This window comes from Strongylocentrotus purpuratus, unplaced genomic scaffold, assembly GCF_000002235.5.
Source record: "Strongylocentrotus purpuratus isolate Spur 01 unplaced genomic scaffold, Spur_5.0 spur5_contig_815, whole genome shotgun sequence".
NCBI lineage: Eukaryota > Metazoa > Echinodermata > Echinoidea > Camarodonta > Strongylocentrotidae > Strongylocentrotus > Strongylocentrotus purpuratus.
In genome coordinates, this window is record NW_022145519.1 from 440,048 (window position 1) to 453,544 (window position 13,497).

A 13,497-nucleotide genomic window follows, 5' to 3' on the forward strand; every position below is an offset into this window, starting at 1 on the left:
TCCCTTTGAAAGATCAGTCGCCCCTTCCCAAATCATCCAAATTTGATTGATTTTCATATAACGCTGAACTCAACAACAGCAACAACAACCAAAAATCGTCTGAGAATATATGCAGCCTCACACGTTCCTGATTGGCTGAAAGTTCTTGACGTCATCATCACGCGCAAAGCCTGAAATACGTGCTAACCAATTTCCAGTAATATAGGGACAATTCACGTCAAGTGAACTTATTCTGATTATATCAGTGTACAGTGCGTCCCAGAAAAAACGAAACCGAGAATTATCAATGTTTTATCATGACTTAATCACATTTATAATTAGTAAATGATACATATTTAGAAAGCTTAGATCCTCTTCTTTCTTTTGATGCAACTCATATGATGCATATTTCACGCATATCTGAATTTCAAAAAGAAAATCACATTTCTAGAAAGTTGGGTTTCTGCCCTTTCATATGACACCTCAATCAGGAAAAATGAGCAAGGAACGACAAAGTTCTGTTTTTTTTAAGTAGCCCTTACATTTTCATAATTTTAGCAAAAATTTAATCAAAATAATGGAAATGCAAGCACTACTTTAAACAAACAGAACTTTGTTATTCCTAGCTCATTTTTCCTGATTAAGGTGTCATATGAAAGGGCAGAAACTCAACTTTCTAGAAATGTGATTTACTCATTGAAATTCAGATATCCACCAAACGACTTTTTGTTTTCCTCTCTTCAAATTGATTTTAATCACTCATGCGTGATATGCATTATGCAATATGGATTATATGAGTTGCATCAAATGAAAGAGGAGGGTGTAAGCTTTACAAATACGTGTCATTTATCAATTATAATTGTGATTAAGTTATGATAAAACATCGATAATTCTCGGTTTCGTTTTTTCTGGGACGCACTGTATAATTACGTTCAACATAGAGTTGCTATACCAAGGAGTATTTTTATCAAATGCGAAACTATAAAGTCTGATTCAAAAGCAATGGCAATACAATGGGTCTCGTCTTCTCTTTCAATGTTTACATTCCAATGCGTACTCTGAAATTTGCTCATTGGAAAAAATACGTGTACCGTAAAGCACACTCTGGGAGGTGTTTCACAAAGATCCTAAGTCGAACTTATCTCTAAGTTGGACTTAAAAGTTATGGAAAGCCATTAGCATCCTTGAAAATATTTTGTAAAAGTTATTTTAAAAGGCATAAAATGTTGATTCAAATCAATCGTATTTTCTATTATCATGGGAGATTTCATGTTCTTGATGTGGAATTTGTGGAAATTCTAAAATACTTGATTTTTTGCTTTTGAATATATTATATTTTAAGGCTACAAATGGCTCTCCATAATTGTTAAGTTCAACTTAGAGTTAAGTTCAACTTAGGATCTTTGTGAAACACCCCCCTGGTCTTTATAAAAAGGAAACATTTATGTTTGCAGACGCGGAACTGTGGGATAGGCTCTGGTGAGCTTCAAAACCTGGAACAAAAACGACGAAGAATCGAAAAGAGAAAAACACCCCTTTTGAGTAATGCGAGTATTCAATTTGGCACAGAAAGACAGGCCATTTGCAAAGCGAAGTTGAGATAAACAACGCGAAGCTTTTACGCCACTTTATCAGCCATTTTCTTCGTGAATTTCTTATTCTCTATCTCGGAGGAGACTCGAATCTCAAGATGCGTCAGACCCTCATCATCCTTCTCGTCCTCGCAGTCGTCGGGGCTGCCTTGGTCGATGCAAGCAAGGCTGATTTTCAACGTCGAGGCATGGAACAGTGGAAGGGGATTAGGGGCGGAATGGAGGTGAGTAGAGAATGACACGTCATTATTATGAGTGTGCAACTTGAGTCATGAGTATAGTGTGGTACGGTATGTCACTGAAACAGCTCTCGTAGGATTTTTGTGCCAAAGTTGATTTTTTTTGTTGTTGCTGTTTTGGCTCCAAAAGGGTCCCAATTGGCCAAAAATGATAGGGTGCAAATTTTCAAACCCCTCCTTCCTTTCCTGGGGTACCTAGACCGGGAGCCAGGGGGGGGGGGGGGGTCTACCTAGCTGGGAAGGAAACCAATTTTCATGTGCACAGATGTAAAGATCGCATAGCTCCACATAACAAATTGACCGTCTGGCATGTTCTAAGTGGTGGGTGTGGCCAGGGGGACGCCCCCACCCAAAAAGTGGCCCTTTTGACGACAAAATAGTATTATGTAAATAATATTTTAAGGAAACCTTGAACCACCATGAGTTTGGTGTCATATAAAAGAGAGTTAAATTAACTAAATTTTGATACCAATTTCAAAGAATTTGGGATTAATTAACATCGCAAATTTAAGTAAAAAGGCATGATTTTTGTGATTTTTTTCAAAAAATTGAATTTTATCGAAAAACATTATTTTCGATATATCAAAATCGGAGATTTGCATTTTTGCATAACTTTCCAGGAATTTGCTTATGTACAACGACAATATCCTGTGCGAGGGAGAGGTTTATATATCGTTTCAATAAAAAGTTATAGCAATCCAACGTTATTGATTTGATTTCCACAAAAACAACATTTTTGCCCACATGTATATTAACTGTAATGCATATACGTGCATTCGTGTATTAAGGACCTGTTTGGTGTGTTAACATCGAGCTTTTAAGATAACTTTGAACTAAAACCTCTAATCACCATGTATTTGGTGTCAAAAGATGGATATTTAGAATACCTGCATTCTGATATCAATTTCAATGAGTGATGTAGTGTGTGAAATATAAATTTTGAGCCAAAAAGGTGCTTTATTGTAGATATTCCTCTGATTTTTGCCTGTATATCGGTATATTAACTGGGCAAACATGATTAGACATTTAGTAGTGCAGAAAGTTCAAAGGATTTGGAGCGCTGAGTGCAATTCATCAGTTTCTTCTTCTGTACTCTGGGATGTTTTAGGCACTGGTTTTTTAACATATACCAAATGTGTCCACAATAGGGGCTGAAATGAAATCATGTTTACTCACTTCAAACATGTATTTTTAGGATCAGGACTATTCATATTTTTGAGAAATGCAAATTTTGGACCTTAATCTATCTTCTTATTTATTCACCAGATATGAATACTTTGAGTTTTTACAATTTTATTGTGAACTATAGCATATCTAATAGCTGTGATATAAAACTCATTTGCTATTAACTTTACCAACAAATATGTTGGTCTTTAAGAATATGTTTCAGAGATTATTCTTGCAAATTTTTGAGTTTCTATCTTGAAAAATACAGATTTTGTGTCCCTTGAAAGTGAAAAATAGCTCAGAACTAGGGTCTTGACAATAACAAGTTTTTATTTCAATAGGTAAAATGCTTTTTTCTTAGGTCAAACTTATTTTATTATAACAACTGATAATATAAGTTAAATACATCCCAAAAAATTGGGGAACCAGTGCATTGCCTAATAATTTTCATATGTCACACCACTGGTGTTTCGGACGTTACACACTGTTAACATCATAACTTTATTCAAGTTAATTGCTTTTCTTTAGGTATTATTGACCTAAGTTACATTAATTGTTTGCAGAAAAATATTTCTTTAACATTTATTGAAAAACTTGTGCAGTTTTAATTAGTTTTGCACATATACCTAGTTTGTCTTCATCGACTACTCAATTTATGTAAGGTAAACTATTCATTTCAGGAACGTGTAGTTAAAAATGCTTATGTGATCTAACAAAGTGAAATATGGAGCTAATAGCAATTGTAGTCATCACAACTCCTAGAAATTTCACTTTATACAAACATACTCTCTTTTGCAGGTTATGAACAACAGTGTACAATATATGCTATAGTTTGTTTCGGATGTTACAAGATGTGAACATTTCAATCAGATCATCAATTTCTTCAAACTTTACAACATAGATGTTTAATCGGCTTGCTTTGTACTTTGCCTTTAACTAGATTCATGTAGTGTGTCATTCAATAATATCACTATCACATACATGTACAGTGTGTACAGTGTAAGCAAAACATTACAAAAATACTTTTAACAAATAAAAGTATACAGAAGTATCCCCAGCCATTTAAGTAATAAGAAATATGGGAATCCTAATTCATTGTACATCCCGATATTTTTGCATAAATTTGAGGAAGTTACTATATCTTTAGGATCATGAAATGATCATCAACATGTACATTTTGTTATGAGGGTCAAGCATTTGAAAATTATTTGTACATAAGGCTAGTACATTTGAGGGTAATTCATCCAATGAAAGGAAAAAATTATGAATTAATTAATTTTGAAGAGGCTACACCTTATTTTCATGTTCATGCTTTAATTACCCCCACAAATTGGTAATCCATTTTCTTGTCATTTGGAAATTTGGCAGATCTACATCTATGTCAACATTATGTTGTACAAGTTTCTATAATTGGTATCGGATACTGATTACTGATTATTGTTTTATAATGGAAGCCTTTGTGCTCATCGATTGTACATGTATGCAACCAATGAGTGTGTCATGTAGTGTGCAAGCCAATTTCATAAATCTGCTTGATAAATTGTTATCATTATTAAGCGTAAATGCCAATTCCAGTTTTGGATAATGGCAGTAGCAATCCTTTCTACATAGATTAGTTACATGTACTGAGTGCCCTTTTAAAAATGTATTTTCAGATGAAAATACATATTTCTCATAAATTTTTAGAAAAACATTTTAATTTGCTTGATTTTATCAACTTCATATACCTGTATCATATCCATGTCATGACCATGCACACTGGGTATTGCTTAAGTGGGTGATTTTGATTTTTGTAACCTACCAGATAGTGTAAATTGACCATACAATCTTTGGTTATATGACATCATTTTGAACAACCTCTATAAAAATGAAAACCTCATGATTTGCAAACACACACCAATGTAAATAGCAAAAGGAGAGGTTGATCAAATGAAATTTGCTATTCTCACATCTATCATTGCCCCTCATTTGAACTAGTTAGAGTATTAAAATGTCTGTTAACAGTTTAATGTAACGTCCGAAACGTGCTAACAGCATACCAGAAAGTGCTGTTAAAGTGGCTGAATATTTGTTACGAGTCACTTTTGTTAAGATTTGTTCTGATAAATTACAATTAAGGATATACTGAAGCAGCCAGCCATGCCTTGCATCACAAAGTGTGGCTTCAATATTTTATGTTTTATAAGTCAATTTTGCAGAAAATTTAGATATTTTACGGATTATTTGATTTTTGGCATCATATTTCTACAAATTTTTATATTTAAATCTGAATAAAATCATCAAAATAGTGTTTTTAACAGGAGTGTCCATTGTGAAATGGTAACTTGCAGATATGATCGAAAATTAGGTGAAATTTGTCGACTTTGTGTTAACAATATAATTGTGTAACGTCCGAAACACCATTCTTGTGATTACAACAAATTAATGGATTTGAAAGACCTGATTTGTGTTTTGACTTGTGTTAAGACTTATAATAACTTATTTCATAATGATTTATTCACTCTAGATACCTTAAAATATGGATTATTATCATTTTATTGGTATTTTTTGTTTCGGACGTTACATTTGTTTCGGACGTTACAACTGTTAACGGAAAATTGGTTTTAACTATAAAATAGTATTGTAGTAATGTATTGCAAATTTCTTTGTTTTGGTGGGTAGCTGCCATGAGATGTTAACAAAATGTTATGATAGATATATCCTGCTGTTCATATATTTTCTGCTACTTCAACTTGAAAATTGTTTCGGACGTTACAAAACTGTTTACGGAAAATGAGACAACTTTTTCAAATTTTGAGTATATTTCTAATATAAGCGCTACTATAATTAAATTATATTTTCTTTTAATATAATCACTTGGAGCAATTAATAAACTCACTCAAACCATATACAATCTCATTAATTTGTTGTTTTAGTGGGTTAAATGAGGGTCTACATTGTTTACGGAAAATGTAACGTCCGAAACGCCATTTTCAATTGCACTTTTCTATTAAAATGGGGAGTTGATTCAGATTACTGTTAAGTTTCTTTAAGATCCACTCATGCTCATTAATAATCAATAGAAACAAAACATATTGTTTGTGGCTATATAAGTTTTTCAGCTCCGACCAAAATGGCATGTCAATTTTGTTACAAAATTCCGTAACTTACAATTTGCTGTTCAGGGATATCTCATGCGCATAAAGCAACGATGAAATTTTTTCGTTAAGCTATGGGAGGTTAACCTAGGTCCATGCTACAAGAAAAAGTTGTTACTGATTTCTAATTCTTTATCTTTGGAAAGTTTCAGGCTCTCAAAGGGCCATTTAGGTATTTGGTCATAGTTAAAAAAAAAACAGTGCCTTTAGGAAATGTGGACATTGGCAGTTGCCTCCCCCCTTCCAGTCGCTTGTCATAATCTTGTCCATGACCAAGAAAAGTTAGTGCATCGATCAACATGAATATAATATAATATCGCCATGTTTGGTTTAATGGTTTATTTTGCCTGCTACTAAGAAAACACGTGTATGCTTGAATGCAACCAATACTCTACATTATCCCTATTGTGATTAGATTAGAATGACATAAACTTTTCTCATAAAATAGTTTCGGCTAGGTATGCAAAGTTATTTTTCTCTGGATTTCAAGTAATTCAGTACAAAAATCGAAGGAACATCATGAAACTACTTGATTCGATTGAATCTCAGTTTAAGTCTTTGTGTGTTTCAAATAGGAAGTTCCACAAATAATTGAGATCAATTTGAAATCTTTTCTGCTTAGCCATGAATAATTTAAAATCGTTACTAACTCCTTGAACTTCTAAGGATCTCACGATTTGATGATTGGAAAATGTCATTAGGTACCAGCTTATAATTTTGATAACACGTCACCGTCTACATTAGAGTTCTATCATGCCCGTTGCATAAATCATATGGTCTTTCCAAACATAGAATAACATTTTTTTAAATCAGAATAAAATAAAATGCAAACTTGTCGTAGCTTGTTTCCTTTGAAACAACGTTCGACTTACAGTTCCACCATGCAGTGACACTGTCATAGACAATCTTTGATTACTTCTGTTTATTGAATTTTAATTGGGATGTGGGTAACAAGGAAAGAAGAAATTAAGTCAATGTGCTAATTGGGCTTAAAGGTAAAGACCAGTATTGGAAACGCCCCATATTTCAAAAAATGAAATGGAAGCTCTCATTACCAATCATGTGAAAGAATATGTTTTGACTAATACATGATGATAAAAAATTTGCCGGGAAACCGCCTACTAATTCATATATTTGGTAAATTTGTTTCTCTCATGGACTGTGAGAGATATAGGGTAGTCCCATATACATCTTTTTGTGTATAGTGCTTGTAACTTTACGAAGAATGGGCCAAATTTCTTATCATTTTGATGATTCCAGAACCTTGCAGATGCTAGATGCTAGATGATCAAACTTTTCTGATCGATAATTCTACAACGTTTCTTTCACAATGTAATCGCATGACCATAACTGGTCTTTACCTTTAACTTTTAAATCAGCAGTTTCTCAAGTGGAAATCTGCATGTAATACTCTGCAAGTTCAAGCTCGTAAATGTGCTACAACTGATCATTTCAAGCGTATTATGTACCATATATGATCCAACCCAAGTAGGCACAATATTTCTGGCAAATTATTTGGTACGTAAATGGACATAAATTATGCATGATATGGACTAACTCCAGGAAGCTCCGACGCCGGCGTCGGAGCTTCCTGGAGTTAGATATGGACATGTTTTAATATTGCTTTATTTGATCTCAGATGGATTTTTCCTTGATGTTGAAAACATTATGTGTTGCGTTGTGATATTGCCTTTAGAAATACAATTATTAAAGGCGTTGCATAAAGCATTCGGTTGGACATTGTTTTGTGAATTTTAATAACCCAATAACAATAATTACTGTACAGGCCTAGGAAAAGATAAATTGAGTTCGAAAAAGATCGTCATTGACTTTTACAGTGGCACAAGACTTAAGTTAAATCGTAGGGTATATAGCTCTTAATTGTTATCGTATTCATATCAGGAAGGAGGGCTGGGAAGGGACGTTTAAACCGAAGTACAATTTGCCTTTCACATAGTCCTGCAAGGTTTCTCTCAACAATCTATATCTAGCATCAAATAGGGCGTCTGGCAGTCACTCTTCACCATTTAAATTGTCTGGCAATGGCCATTTGTGTATCGTTGGCCTGTGGCGAATATTTTCATATAGGTTCCATTTGGGTTTCCTTTCAAGCTGATCTAGCTCAATATTGAGGTTGGGGTATTTTAGGGACATCTGACAGACACCCCCACCAGGCGCGCCGGAAGCAGTTTGGGATTGGGGGAAGGGGGCAAACATTCCAGGGGGGCTCACCTTTCAGGGGCAGTGGCGTAATGAGCAAAAACGTTTTTGGGGGGCAGAAGAAAAATCTGAACCACCACCACTCTTACACGTTACAAGCCGGCCCCGCGGAACGTTTTTCAAAGTGGAGTATTAACGTTCAGGTAGAGCGGAGCGAGTGCAGCGTAAATTGGCGGGGGGTCCAGAGTCTTTGCCCCGGCGGGGTCAAGGGGCGAAGCCCTCGGAAGCTGAACGGGTTTCAGGCATTAAATTACCGTCAAATAAGCATATTTAGATACCTTATTTGTGACACTGGCAGGTCACTAATTGAAGTAGGGTCCAGGGGGCTGTGTCCCATGAAGCTTAGCATTTAAGGCATTTAATTATGGTCAGATGAGCATTCAGGGATCCTTCTTAGGGCCCTTGGTGAGGTCCAGGGTGTGGAGCCCCGGAGGCTCAGGGGTGTTAGGTATTGAATTACGGTCAGAAGAGCATTCTTTCTTTCTCTCTTTCTTTCTTTTTCAAAAAAGTGAGGAGGGCTCGAGCCCTGCCGTTCTGCAGGCCCTGACATGAAGGCTTCTAAATAAGCACATTTTTTTGCCTAATTGTAAATTTGGGAGACTTGTCATTTTCCAACAAAGGCATACAAAAGTATAATTTACCTCCCAAAAAGAGAAAAAATCACAGAAAATCATGTCATTTCAGCAACATGTTCAAAAAGACCATATGATTTATGCAATTTGGGGGGGGGGGCAACTGCCAATGTCCACATTTCCTGAAACATCCCAGAGTACAGGAGAAGAACTTATCAATTGCACTCAGCGCTCTAAATCCTTTGAAATTTCTGCACTAATAAATGTCTTATCACTTTTGTCCAGTTGATATACCGATATACTGGCAAAAATCAGAGGAATATCTTCATTAAAGCACCTTTTTGGCTCAAAATTTATATTTCACACACTACATCACTCATTGAAATTGATATCAGAATGCAGGTATTTTAATTATCCATTTTTTGACACCAAATACATGGTGATTAGAGGTTTTAGTTCAAAGTTATCTTAAAAACTCGATGTAAACACACCAAACAGGTCCTTAATACACTAATGCACGTATATGCATACAGTTAATACACATGTGGGCAAAAATGTTGTTTTTGTGGAAATCAAATCAATAACTTTGGATTGCTATAACTTTTTATTGAAACGATACATAAACCTCTCCCTCGCACAGGATATTGTCGTTGTACATAAGCAAATTCCTGGAAAGTTATGCAAAAATGCAAATCTCCGATTTTGATATATCGAAAATAATGTTTTTTGATAAAATTCAATTTTTCCAAAAAACACAAAAATCATGTTTCTTACTTAAATTTGCGATGTTAATTAATCCCAAATTCTTTGAATTTGGTATCAAAATTTAGATAATTTAACTCTCTTTTATATGACACCAAACTCATGGTGGTTCAAGGTTTCCTTAAAATATTATTTACATAATACTATTTTGTCGTCAAAAGGGCCACTTTTTGGTGGGGGCGTCCCCCTGGCCACACCCACCACTTAGAACATGCCAGACGGTCAATTTGTTATGTGGAGCCATGCGATCTTTACATCTGTGCACATGAAAATTGGTTTCCTTCCCAGCTAGGTTGACCCCCCCCCCCCCCCTGGCTCCCGGTCTAGGACCCCCAGGAAATGAAGGAGGGGTCTGAAAACTTGCACCCCATCATTTTGGGCCAATTAGGACCCTTTTGAAGCCAAAACAGCAAAAAAATTAACTTTGGTACAAAAATCCTACGGGATTACATTCCATACCGCACTAATATATGCATACAATATAAGTATAAACATTCTCCTATTACAAACAAAATGTATACCAACATAACGAGTTTTGTTATTTTAGCCAGAAAATGGTCATGATACTTTTGTGTTATATATCCCGCATGACAGCCATGTATAATTATGTTTCGCAGTTGGCACACACCAATATTGGTAGGACCATATCTACGTGTATCTAAATTTTCATCTAAAAAAAAGAGAATTTCCTCTCCATATGATGTGATCAGTGGTGGATCCAGGGGGCGTGGGGCCCAGGCCCCCACCCCTGGGGAAAAAACGTGTAAAAAAAACTCTGTTAATTTTAGCTTTTTTTGGAGATGGGCCCCCTTCCCTGGCGCTCAAGGGGGGGGGGGGGGTGATTTTTCAAATTTTCGAGGGCCAAAAAGAAGAGATTAGTGCTCACTACCCCCCCCCCCCCCCCCACTGTGCGAATTATCGGCCGGCTAAATATTTTCTCACGAATTGAGCCCCCTCCCCTGCCGCCGGCTGGATCCGCCCCTGGATGTGATATTACGCCCGCATTCTCTCTAACCGATATAGCTGTACTTGCCATGGTTTAAGCATTATATTTCACCCACATCAATATAACATCCTTTTTACTTTATGCGTCTGATCCTCATATCATGCTAGGACTATGCCCTCATAATATTTCACTGCGTTTTTGGTACATAATATCGAGGAGTAGGGATCAGAGAGATTTTAAAACAGATGTACAGGGCAGAATAGCAAACTCAGTCGAGAGTCGAGACATTAACAAAAAAGGGAGTTTTCTGCTCTGTCTCATGTCACGGTTTTTACAGATGATTTCTGTCACAGAACTTAAAATCTATTGTATACACTATAATGTGTTTATGTTTAGGGTGTATCTTTGGGATGCTGCATCATAAAATAATTGATTATTATTAGCACTACTCTGTCTTCCAATCGTTTAATCCGGAGCTTTGTTTCTTTTCTTTTTTCCAATTTTGTTTTCCTTGCTTTTCTTTTCCTTACATTTCCATTCTTTCCTTTCCTTTTTCCTTTTCCTTTCCTTTCCATTCTTTCCTTTCTGAAAAAACACAAAAACAAATCCCACAGCGAGGGAAATCCATCGGCAACCAATGGAGGGCCCAGGACGAGGCCGGAAGAGAGCGTCGCGCTGGGGGCCAAATGGTCATTCCGAAGGTCCAGGAAGAGGCCGGAAGAGGGCGTCGTGCTGGAATGAAGAACCTTCGAGGGAAGGTCAACAAACTGCAGAGCCCTAATAGCGCTAAAGAGATGTTCAAGCTTCGGACCAAGAAGGCTGCTGGGAAAGCCAAGTTGTCTATGATGGCGGGGCCGCCAACAGGCTAGGCTCCTAAATGAATTTCCGTAATGACCGATCTAGAGATGAATCCAACATGAAGAGGGCGTTTTAGAAGCGACCATAAACTTGTCTAGGAATTTAAATTGGTTCCGCGATTTAAAGTTCAAGCTTAAATGTGAATGTAGGCACTTATTATTTACAGTGCAGAAATTGGAATCAACTTTAGAAATTCGTAACTCGATGTTATTAAGAGCAGTACTATATAGTTATTCGTAATTATACATTTTCAATCGTACTTCAATACATTTTCCTTCATTTTAACACGGATCTGAGCGCGGTCCCCCCCCCCCCTTTTTTTTTTTAAAGCCAAGAATTATCATTCTTAATTCAATTGTTAGAATGTAAACGTAAATCACAAATAAAAATAAGTCAAATCTTGATCATCTTGTAATCGTGCCTTTGGTGATATGTTGATTGATGAGATAGACGAAGTAGAGCAGATAAACCAGGACAAAGAGAAATAAAGGCGTAAGAAATTGCAAAATTAAGAACAGAGAGAGAGAGGGAGAGAGAGAGAGAGAGAGAGAGAGAGAGAGAGAGGAAGAGAGAGAGGGGGAAGGGGAAGATAAAGAGTGGGGTATAAGATGTTACAATAAAACATGGACAATTCAATAGGCCATTTTCGTAGTGTAACCAGATTTGTGTCTTCTTGTGAAGCACCTCGATACGCATTATATCATTCACCTGTTACGAATACAATTTGTATCTTAACTTTGAGTCAGAATTCAAATTGCATACATTAGTTGTTGGTATTTATTCGATTTCTTCATTTGAAAGAAAAAGAATAGATGTAATCAAACGCAAAGAAGCAGCGACCATGGTTGGTGGGAGGGAAAGAAAGAGTGTTAGAAAGAGAGAGAGAGAGAGAAAGAGAGAGAGAGAGATCGGGGGGGGGATAGAGAGAGAGAATTACAATAGGGAGAGAGAGAAGGCGGGCTGAGAGAGAAAGTGAGAGACAAGTAGGGGGAGGAGATCGGTCTAGGCCTATATTAAGATTAACGAACATCGGGGACAAAACAGCTTGGATTTGCCCTAGATTTGAAATGCAGAATAACAATTTATTCGATTTCCCGTCCCTTTGATACATCAGTCGCCCCTTCCCAAATCATTCAACTTTGATTGATTGCCATATATAATGCTGAACTGAACAACAACAACATCAACCAAAAATCGTCTGAGAATTATCTGCAGCCTCGCGTCATTCTGTTTGGCTGAATCATCACGCACAATGCCTGAAATACGTGCTAACCCATTTTCAGTATATGGGGACAATCCCAATTCACGTCTAGTGAACTCAATCTGATTATTACAGTGTATATCAGTATAGTACGACATAGAGTTGCTATACCAATTATCTTTGAATAGAGCATACAGGTCCCTTCTTCTTCTTCTTCGCTATAAAAGTATATGCCACCGTCGGGTGTATCGGGTGTATACTGATATCCCCAACCCAATAAATCGTTATCATGTGGATGACTGTGATATAGTGACTGTGCCTCGTTTAGAATTATGATCATAAGATGTTGTGTGAAATGGTTTGTTAAAAGAAAAGAAAAACATAAACAAATGATCAAAAAACAAAACAAAAATACCCCCTATCATTACTGTGCACGATGGCACGATTCGTGTTTGTTACCAAAAGCGCTTACATCTCTTGTGACATTTACCCCCTGGGCCCCTGATAGTTATGAAAAATAAACTCGATCCATAGAAATATTACATTTTTTAAAGTCTGTTTTTATTTTATTTCCTTGACCGAAATGAATGCACTTGTCACGGTTGTCGCACATGAAAAGCACGACCTTTGCTTCCCCATATTTCTATAAAGTGTGGGAGTATTTTATCAATCGCGAAACTATAATTTATATTTTCGCCATTTCATTATGGGCCTCATCTTCCCTTTCAATTTTTCCATTCCAATAAACATTGTGTACTCTGACCTAAATCTACTCCTTGAAAAAAATATATGTACTATAAAGCACACCCTGGTCTTTTGAGTAA

The 13,497-nt window shown here is 36.3% G+C and overlaps 1 protein-coding gene across 1 annotated transcript; it reads left to right on the forward strand.

Moving 5' to 3' along the window:
• Window positions 1-1,438: 1,438 nt before the first annotated feature.
• Window positions 1,439-11,828, forward strand: LOC115921414. Its single transcript, XM_030978884.1, has 2 exons — window positions 1,439-1,795; window positions 11,229-11,828. The coding sequence occupies exons 1-2, from the start codon at window positions 1,670-1,672 to the stop codon at window positions 11,481-11,483; spliced, it is 381 nt and encodes a 126-aa protein (XP_030834744.1). The 5' UTR covers window positions 1,439-1,669; the 3' UTR covers window positions 11,484-11,828.
• Window positions 11,829-13,497: the final 1,669 nt, after the last annotated feature.